The sequence below is a fragment of the Crotalus tigris genome, unplaced genomic scaffold (assembly GCF_016545835.1).
Source record: "Crotalus tigris isolate CLP2741 ecotype Arizona unplaced genomic scaffold, ASM1654583v1 scf7180000017987.690289119674:8195010, whole genome shotgun sequence".
Lineage (NCBI taxonomy): Eukaryota > Metazoa > Chordata > Lepidosauria > Squamata > Viperidae > Crotalus > Crotalus tigris.
In genome coordinates, this window is record NW_024096758.1 from 3,494,117 (window position 1) to 3,511,187 (window position 17,071).

Sequence of the window (17,071 nt, forward strand, 5' to 3'; positions counted from 1 at the left end):
TTTCAATGAAGTAAGTAAAATAGCTTGCTTAAAGAAACACAGTATAAACAACAGGCTGAGGTGATAGTTATAGACTGCTGATATTCAAAATTTCTGCATCTTTTTTTTCTTTTCTTAACTTGGGTTATTGAAATAAAAAAAACATTAAAGAAAATAGTGTGGTTGGTTAGTTCATAATTGGGTGCATGAAAATGAATCCAGAAAATGAATTCATTCAGTAAGCAAATTATGTTTAACACAAATTAAGTTAACTATCATTCTGAACTCAAACTGAGAAGTAATTTCAATTCCATGAGATACACTATTCTTAATTTATTAAAGCACAACATAATCCCTCTAATGGCAGCACTTAGCTGATCTTAATTGACCTTGGAAAGCTAAGCAGAGTCAGATTTATCTAAGAGTAAAGTCCAACTTGAAAGTACTACTTTTTGCTTTCTGGACTTCAAAAAAAACAACAAAAAAAGCTGATCTCCAAAACATGGAGTGCATTCATTTCAGTTATGGGCAAAAAGAGTGATGAAACATAACCTGCAGACCTAGACCCATGTGGGTCACACCAAACCCTTGAAGGAAGCTCAGGAGACTAAATCCAAATTGTATTTTTAATGCAAAACAACCAGAAAATGAGACATTTTTGTAATACTTAATCCATTTAAATTGTAATTAGGTTTGTTTTTAAATCACAGGTAATCTTTGTTCATATTCCACCACTGTTTTGGCTTAGTTTCTACTTCTTGGAGCACATTGTACTGCATTCCCCCCTCGGGGTGTCTGCAGTGGGATCAAAATAATCAAAATGGAAGCCTCACCACACAACTGAAGTCTTACCCCTTTTTCACATCTTCACTGTTTGACCTGCCAAAAGCCAAGTCCAGTTGTGTGTCCCTGGTCTACAGAAACTTTATTGAAGAAGTTATTGTACTGATAAAGGAGAATATTTGTGGCTCAGGGTTCAAATGAGGGATCCTTGGTGCTCTCTGAGCTTGGTTGCTTTCTTGCAGACATTTGATTATCCAAACTAGGTAACATCATCAGTGCTCTCATGTCACAAGTTGTTGTGCCCCCCACAGACTTGGTGCTGTGTTTATTAATGATGTATATCTGGTTGCCAAGGGTTACAAGAGGCTTCTGGATACTGAAATTCCAAACAGGAGAATGGGCCAATGCACAAGTCACTCCATGAAGAAAGGAGAGTTAGAAGAATATCAGGTAAGAGGCGTCCATTCTTCAACTCTAACCATTGGTTCTCATCATTATTCATGCCTTGTCAAAGGCAGACATGTAGAACAGTGACCTCCAGTCTTTCAGGTACCAGGGAGTGATTCTGTGGGGGGGAAATTTCCATGGAGCAGGAGGACATGGTTTCACGCATTGCCTAGATCCCACACATGCGCAGATGAAGCTTCGTTCACTTGCACCACTCAGTTCATGACAGACCATGGACTGGTACCGGTTTGCAGCCCAGCAGCTGGGGACCCCTGATATAGAACACAAAATCATATTCAGCTAAGTGGTGTCACATCATCTTGACAAAAACCCAGAACCCATTCCATATCCAACCAGTAGGAAGCCATAACTAGCTATGATGTGATTGAAATGTCTGCCTCACTTGTATGTTCAACTATAGTATTGGTAGGCTGATTGAATTATGATTTCTCCAGAATTAACAAAAATGAGGCCTAGATAAATTAAGGCAGACATGGGCAACTGGTTGACCCAGAACTTGTTCCCATTTTCTCCTTGCTTCAAGGTTTTGGGAAGCAGAATGCCAGAGTGCCATTGATTCAGTACGGTCATCAAGATAGATAGGTCACAGAATATCATGTTTTGAGGTTTATGTAATGCTTTGTTTTCAACCACAAAGAAAGTATCTCTTTGTTTTTCTGTAGCCCAGTTTCTGGAAAGTCTGGGGAAATAAAGGAACATATGCAATCTGTTGTCTGCAGTTGCCCATCCTACAGTTAGGGATACTCAAATCTATCATGCAGCCTACAGAACAGGTTCCTATTCCGCCCTTTCAGGAGGTCACATGACTCTGAATATGAGTAACTGAGGAAGGATAACAAGAATATTGCTATAATGCTATGCTCCTGGGCTTTCCAGACATTCCCAGATAATTAAACAGGATGCTGCAGTAGGTAGGCTTTTTATTTTTATTTTTTTATTTTTTGAAATGTATTTTATTTTGAGAACTTCTGTTTGTACAAAATTAGCATAATTCAGAAAGGTAAAAAAACAAGTTGCTTTCTTCCAAACATTATTATATACTTATAAAAATGCAAAAAAACAAAAACAAAACAAGTACATTTGTTCCAGTCTGTTCAACGTGAAGAGTGATTTATTAAGCAACCTTGGTTTACTTATTTTCTTATGCTGAGGTATTCACTGTAGAGTATTGTGACCGTTGAGGTGAGAAACAACTGACCATTGAATATATAAGTCAAGATTTTCCCTTCAAAAACTAGTTACATATCTAGTTTCCCATCCTAAGCAAAAGTAGAGAAGATTCAGGTAGGCTTTTTATTAATGAAGCTTAAATCTTCTGAGATGGCTCTATCCAGAACAGGGAGATCGTGTTCAGTCCTCCATCTTTATAGAAGAATACTTGTTTTATTTCTCTTGACACATTGAGGAGAGTCTCCTAAAGCCACATGACTATTCTCTTACCTCTCTGATAAATTCCACATATTTTATGAAAACATTATTTTAACTTTCCTAGGATATCAGAAATAATGGCCAAGGAAAGCTTTTCAAATTTATCTTATGTATTCTTATGTGCAAAACCAGGTGATTTCTGCCAACATTGGCTGATAGGCCAAATATATGGTTGTGTTTGCATTCATTTTTTTTGTGTCTGTGTGTGTTTAAAAGAAGCAGGTAGGTTCTCTCTATCCCATCACACTGGCAATGAAAATAAGGATGGCTCATTTTGTAGTATGACATCTTTGTCATTTCCTGCAGGTGTTGACATTTCTCACCAAAGGAGAAATACTTCGGTAAGTTGATCTTTAATTTTATTTCGCATAGTCTGAGTCTTGCTATAAGTAAAGAAGACCAATCCAGATCATAACAACAGTGGCTGCAAGAAGCTGACATTAGTATTCTAATTTAAATTGGATGCCCAGTTTTTGTTCATAGATGTTAAGGACATCTATAAAATCAAAGCAGTTTTGCTCTGGGTTAGTGATTTGAGTCATCGTGTAGGGTTATATGGCTCCTATTTAATGAGAAATAAGAAACTCTTGATCTCACAATAGAACTTGGAATCATGGTTTGCTTTTCTGATTTGCCAGGGGGTTGCAAAAATTGCAGCCAATTAGCCATGAAGTTACTAGAGGATTATTGGTGTGAAATGTTTGGTCTTTTGTTGTTTGTTTTGAGGAGGGTTTTCAAAGTGTGAAATCAATCCCTTAAACCATTGCAAAACTAGTCATTAATTTTGATCTTCAGGTGCTGAAAACACATAATATTGATATTTTGGCTACATCCCGAGGGAATGGGGAGGTAGGCAAATACATCTATCATACATACTTCTTGCATGGTGTTAAGTTGCTTGAATTTTAGGACCTATAATTACCTTTCATAGTTACTTGTGAAGATCCAATCCATTAACCATTCAAGGGTTATTTATACTCTTAAAGGCCCTATTGATGAACACAGGTAGCTCAATTTGAAGCCATATACTAGTTAGCACACAGGTTTAGTTCTCAGGCAGAGGATTCACCCAGCTTGAACTAATCTGTGATATAATTGAGGGTCATGGTGTCAGCAGAGTGCTTTCTAACAAGTAGACTGATCCAGTAAATTAGGACCTTGGCAAAATTTTCTTAGTTCTGAAATAAGTAACAGCTTATTCAAAGCAAACAAACAAAGAAGCATTTGATGGCATTCCAGCAAATTAAGTCAGGATAGGCTTATTCCAGAACAAAAACAGTGCTATTAGAAGATACTGTTTCTAAGTAATATGAAATCAGAGGGTCTTATTTAATTGGGAAGCTGACTAACATTTTTTACCTTTGAATTAATTTTGATTCCTGATGACAATATGTACCAGTCCATTAGGTTTTCCAAGTAATGTTTGTACTACTTACAACATATTTGCCATTGTCTTCTTCCTAAAATTGAGAGAACATGAATGGCCCAAAGTACCTTAATTTGATAGCATGTGTTAAATTTTATGGTTACAACGAAATTATTCAGTTAATAAAGTGGAGGGCTGCAAAAACCAGCTTTTCTGGTTAGTTACTTCCTATTTTCCCTTCTAAAAATACAAAAGAGAAAAAAATCTGTTTTGAAATATTCATGAGCTAGCATCAGTAAATGCCTGAGCAAACTCTGAAATAAGAAACTTATTTGGTAGTTTTCGTACCTTGCTTCAGGTATTGGTTTTACTTCTTTGTGTTTTACCAAGACACCCAGATCCTTTGCAAATGTACTGTTATCCCTCATTGGTCTCCTGCATTTTATACTCATGCTTTTAATTAGTCCTACCCAAATATGGTACATTTGTATTTGTCCTTCTGAAATCCCTGTTGTTGGCCTTTGCCCATTCTTTTAAGTGTTCCAGATCTTCCTGAATCTTGAGATTGTTCTTTAAGAGATTTGATAAATTAATAATCAGTTTTTGTAATTTTGTAATTTTGTAAGTGACTTATAAATATGTTGAACATTACAAGTGCTAAAATGGAATCCCACCTTGTGTCACTTGCCCCTTCCTTCTATCTTGATGCGGAGTCATTGACAAACATTCAATGGTTATAGTTTGTTAAATCAATTCTGCATCCATATAGCGGTAGAATAATTCAGGTCACATTTTGTGATCCTCTTTACAAGGCTCTTAAGAGAGACTTTGTTGCATTCTTTGGCAGAGTTAAGGTTATTACAGAATCCAAAAAGTACTTATAAGAATTATCTTTGCAATCAGTTGCTTGCTTTTGATATTCTTCTCTCTTTTCCCAGGCTAGATCCTTCACTAGGAAGGAGTGAATAAAACACTAATTATTCCCCCAGCTCCTTCAATGTCCTGGTCTGTTCTTTCTAATATCTTTCAGCATCTTTGAATCTGTAACTATCTATATTATTTGTTCCCAGGTGGATCTGTAGATATTTGTCAAAGGGCTTAAATAATCTTTAGAGCTTTTTTATTACATCTTGAATATGTGCCCAGGAAAGGAACACATGTCTCTTGATCTGGAAGTAATGGAGTAGGCAAAATGGTGTAGCAGTAGACAAAATTTAATCCCTACACTATTAATAAAAACAGTATGTCAATGTTCTTATTAGCAGAAGCAGCATAAAAAGTGTTGTTCATTAGTGAAAGAACCAGCAACACAGAGTTAGCAGAATTTATTTCTTTTTCCTTGTTTATATCAACAATCTGTGCCATCCAGAATTGGTGTGTTATGAGGTGGGGTAGCAGAAAGGGAGAAAACCTTCAAAAAAGTGTTAAATCCTTTTTTTAAAAAAATTAGGAATAGAGCTTGTTCAAAAGGAGCATTAAACATGTGTATATAAAAATGCCCCATGAATCCAATAAGTACTTTGGTCAAGCATCATAAGGCAAAGTATTACATGGCCCCTACATACACACACACACACACACAAATAGCAGGCAAGAAGATAAAGATCTGGCAATGATTAAGAGCAGAAAAGTTGAAGAAAGAGACAGAGGGGCTAATTATGGCTGCATAAGACCAAACCTTAAGAACAAATGCATACAAAACTAGAATTTAGAAGACAGCAACAGATAGCAAATGTCATCTCCACAAAGAAGCTGAAGAAACCTAGTTAGTTGCTATAAGAAGATCACACAGACTGGTTATAAACAACAGCAGGACAAAGCAATAACAATAATGCATTGGAGTAGCTACAAGAAATACCACTTGCTCAAAAAGAAGAATTGGTGGGAAAACAAAATAGATTAATAAAAAATGAAAAAGTGTTATGTGACAAGTGTTTGCCACATAACATCTCAGACTTAACAATTGTTGATAAGAAAGACAAAAATGTCTGTATAGTGGACATGGAAGTATGTGGAGACAACAAAATAGAAGAGAAAGAACTGGGGGGGGGGGAATCAAACAATAGCACTTGCCTATCCCAGGTCCTTAGAAAAGACTCTGTAACTGGATAAAAAGGCCAAATCTAGTATAAACATCTGGCTGACTGTACGACCGTAATTAAAACAATAATAGATCCCCAGCGAGGCACTACCTTGATGTGGCTGAGGACTTATGTGTTCAAGGATGAGAGAGCTATGGCAAGGTTCAGTCATACCGGACAGGTCTCATCAGAGGATAATAATATAATAGTAGTCTGGAAACCCTGGATAGTTTGGGCAGAAAATTAATGACAATGAATCATACCCTTCATCCAGCCAGCGATGTTGACAGTTTCTCTTTACCAAGCAGCATAATGGGTGTGAAATGTTGCAAGTACCCCAATCAGTTAGGGAAGAAAAAGGGACATTGGAATATTTGAAGAACAGTGAAGAAGATGCATTGAAGGCAGTATACCAGGAAGGCTTACTGAATACCAGTGAGACCAAACTAGCCTATGAGAAAGATCAGATGAAGAACAGAAAATAAACATGACGAGACAAAGTATTACATGGCAAGTAGACACAAACACAACTAGCAGGCAAAGCTAGTTTTTTTTTAATATTTTCTTTCCTTAAGTCATACCTTCAATTTCTTTGGTTCACTGTTTCTTCTTTTTTCATCCTCTGTGTAACTGGTTATGTCAAAAGAATTACGTAAAGGGCATGAATGAACATCTGTGATTTAGTCCTGTTGTTTTATTTGGAGTTTTGATGGCTTCAAATTGTTAGGTAATGTGGTGAATTTTAATATGTTAAATATTCATGTAATTGCTGTTTTAGTTTGATGTTTTTATAAGTAGCCTGAGGGGGGAGGAGAGGGCTTTACAAAGCCTTGTGAAAGGAGTTTCAGAATTTAAAAATTATAAAATCAACATGCAAAATACAGTTTATGGCAGCCTTGACAACTTAGGACTTTATCAGCCCACCAACTGTTTTCTTCCATTTGCAGCATCCATGAAATGTTTTGTAGTTCATGCCCTCAAGGAAAAGATTACAGGAAAGAAAAACTCACAACAGAGCAAGTGTGTAGCTGGCCACAGCTGAAGGTAAGCCTGGACATTTGCCAGCAAAAAAGAAGACTCGATGGACAGTATTCTCTGAATGAGAAGTTAAATTGTTTCTCAGTATAAGGTGAAGGAGAGATATGATGGGTAACTTTTCCTGCTGCCCAGGAAGGCAAAGTCATACAAACCAGATGCTTGATAAATTGTTCTTTTTCTTCTGTTGCCTAGAAAACTTCTACCAGTCAACCCCCTTTTTCTAATAGAAGCATTTCTTTTCACCACTGAGCCATGGTGGAGCAGTGGTTAGAATGCAGCACTGCAGGCAAATTCTGCCCACAGCCAGGAATTTGATCCTGACCAGATCAAGGTTGACTCAGATTTCTATCTTCCAAAGTCAGTAAAATGAGGGCTCAGGTTGTTGGGGGCAATACGCTGACAGTGTAAACCCCTCAAGGTGTGCTGTAAAGCACTATAAAGCAGTATATAAGTCTAAGTGCTATTGCTATTTAAGTTGTGGAATCAACTTATGAACAAGGAACATTGTTATATATTCTTTCATAGCCATGAAGGAAGCACATAGCCTTCCTACATGCTAGCATTTGTTACTATACATACTATTCTTGGATACCTTTTCACATCAAACTGAAAAGAAGTTCAATTTGGCATTATGGAGGCATATACTATACATCATACAATAATCCAGGAGAATATTATGCATGGTCATCCATATGATCTCCTATTAGCTCTAATAAGCATCGGCTGTGTGATGACAGATGATAGGACTTACAGTCCAAAATCAATTAAATTAACCTGTCACCTTTATACAATAGTACAAGAAGAATGAAGCCATAGACATTCTATTCAGCAATTCAGTTTATGCTACAGGTAATCTTCAATTTAATGACCACAGCTGAACGCAGAATTTTAATTGTAAGTTTTAATAATTAAGTGATTGCCTTTGCTAGTTTCCTGGCCAGAAAGCTAGTGAAGGTGATTTTCCTCAAGTCTAGAGAAGCAATCTTTCTCAAGGCTATTCAGGAACAAGGAAGTCAGCTAGCAGAATTCCAGTTCCTGGCTAGCCTTGAGAAAGATTATAAGTGATAATTTTCTAACTATGCTTCCCATGGGGTGGGTGTGCCTGTCAGCAGCTGCAGGGAAATAGAAGGGTAAGTGGACCTAGATGTGGTGGGGCAGGGAGAAAGCTCAGGCCTCTTGGAAATGCAGGGGAGAGAAAAGGCCATGTTAGGGAGGGGGAGAAGTTGCAACCACTCCCATAGTTATTAGGATAGGTGCTCAGCCAAGCACCCAAATTTTGGTCATGTGACTGCAGGAATATTGCAAAGGTCAGAACATCTGGCAGGGGTGGTAAGTCCCTTTGTTCAGCAGTTGCTGAGTTAACTTTTGTTAAGTCAAGAACTATCTGTATTCACAGTTGGGGAAGAGATTCTTCTTTCCTTCTTCTTTTTGTTATTTTATGAACTCCTTAGATCAGTGGTTCTCAACCTTTTTAATGCTGCGACCCCCAACCGGTCGTAAGTCAAGGACTACTCAACCGGTCGTAAGTCGAGGACTACTCAACTGGTGCAGCACTATTTGCAGAATGGGACTTTTGGCAGGCTCAGCAGGGCAGAGACAGCCTGGACAATTCCTATTGGCTTTTGAAAGCCAATAGAATTATACTCTATTCAAAAGAGTCTATTCTATTGGCTTTCAAAAGCCAATAGAATAAAAGGGAATAGCACAGCTAAGGAAAAGGGGGAAAAATGGCAGACTGCGTTGTTTGGCGACCCCCATGAAATGGTCATTCAACCCCAAATGGGGTCCCGACCCACAAGTTGAGAACCACTGCCTTGGATGATAACATCATCTGAAACACTGCTATAGGAATGAACTGGACATAGTGGATCAATATTAAACTTAATTCCCCAGGACAAAGCATGTGCATATTAATTCCATTTACAAAACTACTGTTCTGTCCCAGCCTATAGCCGTCTTTGTTAAATGCACAAGGACAAAACCCCTTTTGAGAAATAGGCTGGAGACTCAGAAGAAAACAAAAATCCTTTTAATATTGGTAACAAATCTGCCAAGTGGTCCAAAAACAAAAGCAACAAAACACAATCCAAATGGAGGAAATTGTCCACCTGAAACACAATGCAAAACAAGGAATTAGTCACTGGTAATACCAACAGAATATGATCTCATAAAGTACTTTGCAACGGTTGCCTTCAGCAACCAGCACTGTCCACACCTTCCCTTTTTATTAAGCAACCCCAAGTCGTGGCTTCTTAATGAAAAGTTCTTTGGAGTGCTTTTGGAATTATATTTCTGATTACTTTGTGAATGCATTGTGTCACCAGTGCACACATACAGCTTAATGAGTCCACATGAACATTAAAAGGTCCTATGCACTGTTCACACCTTGCCATTTCACACATCACAGATGCTGCGGGATATTTTGAAATTGATAACACATTGTAGAACATTTATATTTTTGCAGCATATTTTCCACTAAAGAGCATTAATTTTATTGGCTTTTTAAAGCACAGAGGGAAAGCTTGTATAGCAAAGCTTTCAGCAGCTAACAGAACTGAAATACAGATTCGGATCATACCTCCTATTTAATGCAGGAAATCTAAAGCTTGATAATCTTAACAAATGGCTGTCTAATCCCTGATAAAAAAAAAACCTTGCCTCCAGTGCAAATGGAGATGTATATCTTGGAGATAGGCTGAATATGAGACTATAAGCTTGTCCTATTTTCATCGGTAAAGTATCAGAGAGAGATGGCACAGTCCTCAGATACTTGTACCTTTAACAGCCCATAAACTCTACTGGCCTTGGAAACAGCTTCAAAAAAAATAAAAAGGCTGTAATGGAACATTGATTGATTGACTGATTAATTATGTGCCACATAATTCTTGTTGATTCTTAGCAACCACATAGATTTTCTCCATGCCCATCTGTTTTTATTCTGGTCTTTCGGGTCTTGCACTCAGAGCCATTATAACTCACTCCACCCACTTTGCTGTTGGTCGTCCTCTTTTTCTCTTTCCTTCTACTTTTCCCAGCATTAGAATCTTCTCCAAAGAGTTAGATCTTCTCACAATGTGTTCTAAATAGGATAATTTGAGCTTGGTAATTTGTGCTTCAAGTGAGACCACTGAATTGACTGATGGAACAATTTAGCAGTTAAATTAAGTTGTAATATTATTTGTTTGACTACTCTGATGTGGGAATTCGATCATTATGGTTAGTTAACTAGAATTTATAGGTCAGAGTTATGTGTGACCCTATGTGTGAATGTATGCATCAGGGTCTCTTCGTCCCATCTTTTCTAATTTTAAACTAATTTAATGATTATGTATTGTTTTTATATTTTAATGTTTTTATTGGCTTTTAATGATTGTAAGCCAATTAGAGTTGTCTCCAGGCATAAGATGATGAATGAAAGAAAGAAAGAAAGAAAGAAAGAAAGAAAGAAAGAAAGAAAGAAAGAAAGACCTACCCATTCTGAGTATCATTCAAGTTCCACATTTAGCTGCAAAATCTGGGCACAATGCTAAATCAGAGGCAACAGAAGGCTAATCATAGACCATAGACCCAACTGTCCCAACGAGTTCTAATAGTTTCTTAACATCATCAATCGGCAAAGCCATTGTTGTCTAATGTGTTAGGGAAGGTTGGAGGTTTTATTTGCTACAGGTCTTCTGACACACTGAAAATAGTGAGTGTATGTTATATTTGACTATATCTAAAGGAAAACTCAGATTGTGCAACAATAAAATCCTGATGTCTGCTCAAATCTTGGCAAATATTTCAAAATGTGGATTTAGAATAATTCATGTTGGAAACTCTAAAAATGAAAACAGGAAAGAATAAATTTGTGTTTTTAACCTAATAAAAAATCCCCCTGTGAAAATATAATATTTCTTCAAACTTCGTTTTTCCTTTCATTGTCTCCTATTCAAATTTAATTCATGCCATCTTCTACTGAAAACTCAACACTTTCAATTAATTCAAAGCAACCTTCCATCTAGAGGCAAACACAAAAATAAGTTAAAAAAATACTGCAGTTTAATGTTTATTTAATTACCTTCTTCAAATATGGAACCCTGCCAGAGGACAGTTTGGATGGTGAGGAGAGAATTTGTTATTTATGAGTGTTCCAATTTCTCTATAAGTTGGGATCCAAATTAGACTGCATAAGAAATTCTATTCCAAATCCTTTTTTCCCCTATAAAAGTTTTATTATTTGTTTAAAAAAATTACAGTCTTTAATGCTTAGTAAACAACATGTTGTCTGGGTTCAAATATTTCACTTTAACTTCTTCAATATAAATCTGTTCAATACTACACAATCCAGTATTTGTTCCCTGATCCTCCTTCTTCATATTTTTTTCCATTTTCCTCTCATTACATCATTACAATTTTTGATACTGTTAATGTATACAAAGTTAGATATAAGCATCTTCATCATATTTTACTAATATCATACAAATAACAATAATATCAATTCACAGATCTATAATGTAATTCACTAAGCAATATTCTGTTTTTTGTGCTTTTGTTAGGGTTTGATTTCCCATCAGTATTTGAAATATCTTTATCAGTTATGATTTTCTCAATATTAATTACATTTATTCAGTTAAAAGTTTTATTCAAATCAATCCTCCTCTTATCTTCATATTTTCCATATCAAAAAAGAGAAAAAAATGCTATCTTAATTCTAACTCATATCTTTCATTATAAAAGTATAATTATATCTAAGGATCATCCATTCTTTTAATCTTATTCGAACAAGTATTTAAACCTATAATGTCCCCCTTAAAAGATCAAATCTTCTTTTTAAAAAAAATCTGACTCTTGCTTTCTTTCTTTGCCAAGTCGCTTTCCAAGCCAGGGCAATTAGATCACCCAGGAATTTTCTTTCTATTTTTGTAAAAATTGATTGGCACAAGGAAGACAATTTAGGTAGGGCATTTTGGGGGGGAAATTCTGCCCATTTATATTCCTTAAACAACTCCCAGTTCCTTTCTCCCTCCATTTCTCTTTTCATTCCCTGTCTCCCAAGTTGTGACATTTCCCTTAACAGCTATATATTCCCTTTTTAAAAATCTTTTTCCTTGCCCTCAGATATATTTTGCAGACCTAAGTGGTAAAAGGTCTTTTGCATTTTCATTGTTACAGCTAAGTCTTGCAGTATTTTGTTTGTATATAGTCATTTATATTTCCCTTCTTTTATCTCTTCCATCTCTAACTCCATTTCCTCTGTTTTCTCTTCTGATTTCTGGATTATTTGTTCATACTTTGTAGTTGTTATCTGGGAACCTTCTAGTTGTAGATTAATTTGGAGATTTGCTCATTTATATTGCCTAAATTGTTTTTAGTCTCATGATTTCTTTTTATGTCCTCTTTTCATTCAACAATGGTTTGGTGAATTAATTGTAGCACAGAATATATTTCTTTCTGAAAGGTGTTTGTTTTTTCTTGAGGCATCATTCCTGGAGATCCTCTAGTATCACCAGACTCAGTAAGAGTAGATCAAAGTTTCCTCTAGTTTTCTATCCTTCATAATCCAATAGATTTCAAAGTATAGATTCAGTTCTGAAAGCAATATTTTATAGTAATCCTTTGTCTCAAGTATTGTCAATCAGGCAAGGTTGTAATCCACAATGTTCAAACTGTTCAAAATGTTCAACTTCTCTGAAAATAGTCTCTCCCAGTCAGACATAGTCCAAGGTCAATTTTTTCTTTCTCTTCCACTAACTCTTGAAGTTAAAAGTCCAAATTCAGTAGGTATTTATAATCCAAGAAGGTCAGGGTGATAAGTATGCCAAAATATTTTCCTTTATTGCCAACTGTTCTCCCAAGCTAGGAATCATCAAGCAGCCAGGAAGCAAATTATAATGCTATATACAAATCCACCACTAGACGTCATTCAAAGTCCATTTTCCACTCTTAAAACAAAGGATTGATTTCTTATATTTTGCCTCAGTGGTTCTTTTTTTTTCAAAGAGAAAGTCTTGACAGTTATCTCAGTTCTCAGGTTTATCAAAACTGTAGCTTTATGTTACTTCCACTTCAATATTGTATGTTTCTGTCCCCCATAAAATTAAAACACTGCTTCTGTTTACATTCGTAGGTTTTTAGCTTCTTGGGAGCCTTTCCCAGGAAATTCATTTGTAAAATAGTAAAGAAAGGATCAATATTCTCACCCAGTTACAAACATGCTGTTTACAATGTAGTAAGTAGTGCTTTATTCTCCTTCGGTTGTCAGCAGCTAATGGCCAGCCAAGGAATGTAGCCGGTCTTTTTCCTGCTGGTTTGAAAGACTGTCATTTCTCCATGATCAACAAGGTACCCATCCTCTTCATCGCCTCTTTGGGGCAATTTTAGGCCCTATTTAGGATCCCCGGCAAGGCAAAATCGGGTGTGGAAGGTAGAGCCCTGCCTTCCTGCATCCCGTCTCACTTCCAATCCTAATAGGAGCTAATATGAATTTGCACCTCATATTGAGATCCCTCTTGCAGTCTACAAGAGGTCATTGGGTTTTATTTATTAAGAGGTCATGGGTTTTATTTATTAAGAGCCATGTTGGCTGAGTGGTTAGAATGCAATATTGCAGGCTAACTCACTGCCAGGAGTTCGATCCTCACTGAAACTCAGCCTTCCATCCTTCCGAGGTTGGTAAAATGAGGACCCATATTGTTGAGGGGCAATATGCTGACTCTCTAAATCTTTAGAGAGTTCTAAAGCACTGTGAAACGGTATATAAGTCTAAGTGCTATTGCTATTTGTTTAATATATATCCTGCTTTTCTGGTTATACAGTTCCTAAGACAGCTGAATGGAAGAGGTTTTGCCCTAGTGGTGATCTCTGTCAGATGGAAGTTCTCAGCAGGATCCAGACAAGGGCTCAGGAAGCACAGCAAACACAGATCTAGTTTCTGGCAGGGAAAGATTCAAATTCCAGATAATTTATTGTTGTTGGAGCTCAGGCTAGAGATTTGTACATGCAGGTTCAAAGATTCATCCATAAATAGCTTCAGATTGAAATCTAAGTAAAGTTTTAGTTTATCCTGATGCTTGCTGTATTTAAATTGGAAGCCACATTTCCTCTATTTTAGCAGCCATTGCTTTTGGAGAAATTGTGAAGGATGGTGCTTATGTATTTATTAGATCATAAGGAATGCCAGTCTTTCATTTCACAGTCCTATCTATACTGAGTTTTAATCTCCTTGGCTTCTAGCACTTCAGTTTATTCCCAAGTAAATTCATCCCAAGGAGCATTTATGCTATGGTTCTACTATCCCTGCTATGGTGAAGTTCTACCTTTGATAAAACATTGGACATTTTTCTTTCTCTGAAGAATTCATTTGCAGAAAATTGCCCACAAACCTGGTGGAGAAGAGGTCTCTTGTGTATAGCCCCTAACAGCAGAATTTCTTCAAATGGTAATAGATCCTTTTAAATCATGGTGTGATAGTCTGGTTCATAAAACATGCTAAAGCAATGGTTGGGGTTTTTATAACACATAACACATTGGATCCTATTCTTGTCTTATCCACGTTATGCAAACCCAGCTGCAGCATTGAATAAAAGCCTAGGATCAATCTCAGAAATAGGTAATCTAATCTAATCCAATCCAATCCAATATAAATATATTAATGATCTAGTTCCATCAAGACTCACTATTAGTCCATGGCCTTTTTGAACCTGCTGCTACAGCAATATTCCATTTTTTTCTTCTTACCGTTTCCCAGAGTGGTAGCCATGAATGAGTAAAGTGTGGAGAACAGGTGATGATTTCTTTTTTTTTTATTGAAAATTTTTAAAATTTTTACAAATAGGAAAAAGAAAAAGTAAAAAACAAAAAACAACCCTACCCAACCACCCCAACCCTCCCACTCCATCCCCCCAACCTTCCCAGAGCTGAATATAGGCTTAATTAAAATTTCTAAAAATCTTAGAAAGAAATTAAAAGAGTATAAACCATAAGTATATCTAAATACATTACATAAGCTTATGATAATTAACAATAATATATATGTAAAAAAGAAAAGCATAAATATTAAAAAAGAAAAATGCTTAAAAAAAGAATAAAAGAAAAAAGAAAGAAGAAAAGATGTATATATATATATATAAAAAAAGAAGTAAAATAAGATAAAATAAAAATAAGAAATATAAGGAAAGAGAAGAAAAAAAATACAATCTATAAAATATTAAGATTTATATATAAGTTATTGAAAAACTAAGTAATATTTTTTTATATCCAACTTATGTTGTATAAAATCTATCCATTTTTCCCATACCGCAAAAAACTTCTCTTGCGATTGATCCTTTAAAAAAGCCGAAATCTTTGCCATTTCCGCCAAATAAGAAACTTTAAAAAACCATTCTTGCAAGGTAGGCAAAGATTCCTTCTTCCAGTATTGCCCTACTAACAACCTTGCGGCTGTGATTAAATTTAACATCAGTATAACCTCCTTAACATCACAATCAGTAACGATACCCAACAAAAACAATTGTGGGGTAAATTTTACCCTCCTTCTAAAAATTCTTTGAATATTCCACCATATCTTAATCCAAAAAGCTTTTATATTTTTACACGACCACCAAATATGATAATAAGTAGCATCCAAACAACCACATCTCCAACATTTAGGCTGTAAGTCAGGATACATACAAGACATTTTTTGTGGATCAAGGTGCCATCTATAAAACATTTTGTAAAAATTCTCCCTTAAGTTCTGGGCTTGTGTAAATTTAACATTCCTCACCCAGATGGTTTCCTAAGTGTCTAGTAGAACTGGTTCACCAAAATTTTGTGTCCATTTAATCATACATTCTTTAATTAGTTCTGGTTCTGAATCCAGTTCTACTAGCACCCCATAGATTCTCTTAATATGAGTTCGTCTTTGGTCTTTTACTTGTTTAAAAAGATTTTCATCTTCTCTAAGCAAACCCATATTACGATCTATCTTCCATCTATCCACTATTTGTCTATACTGAAACCATGAATATGTAATATTTTCATGTGCTAAATCTTCCAAAGATTTTAACTGCCAATTTTTACCATCCCATCTGAGTAATTGTGCATAAGAAACACTATCCATCTTAACTCCTCTCCTTATCCCCTCTATCGCATGCCAAGGTATAGCCCATAATGGTATTTTAAAATCACTTTTATAATATTTCCTCCAAACCCGAAGTAAAGAAATCCTTATAATATGAGATTTAAAAACCCGGTCAACTTTTTTATTAAAAATTAAATAGGCATGCCATCCAAAAAGTAAATCCCAACCCTCCAAGTGGAGTATTTCTACATTTGTTAAATTAACCCAGTCACTAAGTAATGTTAAAGCCACAGCATCATAATACAATTTCAAATTCGGTACCTTGAGTCCACCTCTCTCACGAATATCTTGCATAATTTTAAGCTTTACTCTTGGTTTTTTCCCTGCCCAAATAAATTTATTGATACCTTTCTGTGGTAGCCATGAATGAGTAAAGTGTGGAGAACAGGTGATGATTTCCACATAGCTTGTCTTCTCCTGCAGAAGTGATTCAAGCCAGCCTAAAGGAAGAAAAGCATTGTCAGTAGTAGCAAAAGGGACAATGGGCATGGGAACATGGTGCCCTGAAAAGATTTTGCCAAAGACCTACCAAAGAACTCATGAATCAAGAATGGCAGTTTTTAATTAGTATGATGCATTTATTAGAAGGGTTACACAAGCTCAACATAGTTTTGAATGTGAAGAGAATACATGAGAGTTTCTTAGAAGGTACCAATTATAGTATATAGTATATACTTGTAGGTTCCAGGTTGAAATACTGCACTCTTTATGGGGGCTGCCTTTTTAATCTAGTCCAAAGACTTTATTTTGTACATAATTTAGGATTTTCAGTTTAATATATGGAAAGTTATGATTGACAAAGAAGCCCCTTAATTCCTAAATAAG

General features: G+C 35.9%; 1 protein-coding gene across 6 annotated transcripts in view; it reads left to right on the top strand.

Annotated features, from left to right (window-relative positions):
• The first annotated feature begins 862 nt into the window (after nt 1-862).
• Nucleotides 863-17,071, top strand: part of CIB4 (calcium and integrin binding family member 4) — a 45,909-nt gene continuing 29,700 nt past the window's right edge. For 4 of the 6 annotated variants that reach the window (XR_005557007.1, XM_039346005.1, XM_039346004.1 and 1 more), the window contains exons 1-3: nt 863-1,212; nt 2,965-2,999; nt 7,053-7,149. Coding sequence is in view for 5 of the 6 variants with exons in the window: in XM_039346005.1 (XP_039201939.1) it covers nt 1,159-1,212; nt 2,965-2,999; nt 7,053-7,149 (186 nt within the window). In the remaining variant the exon portion in view is untranslated. Of the gene's footprint in view, nt 1,213-1,951; nt 2,142-2,964; nt 3,000-7,052; nt 7,150-17,071 lie in introns of those variants that run through there. The other 2 variants (XM_039346008.1, XM_039346009.1) reach the window with 2 other exon arrangements.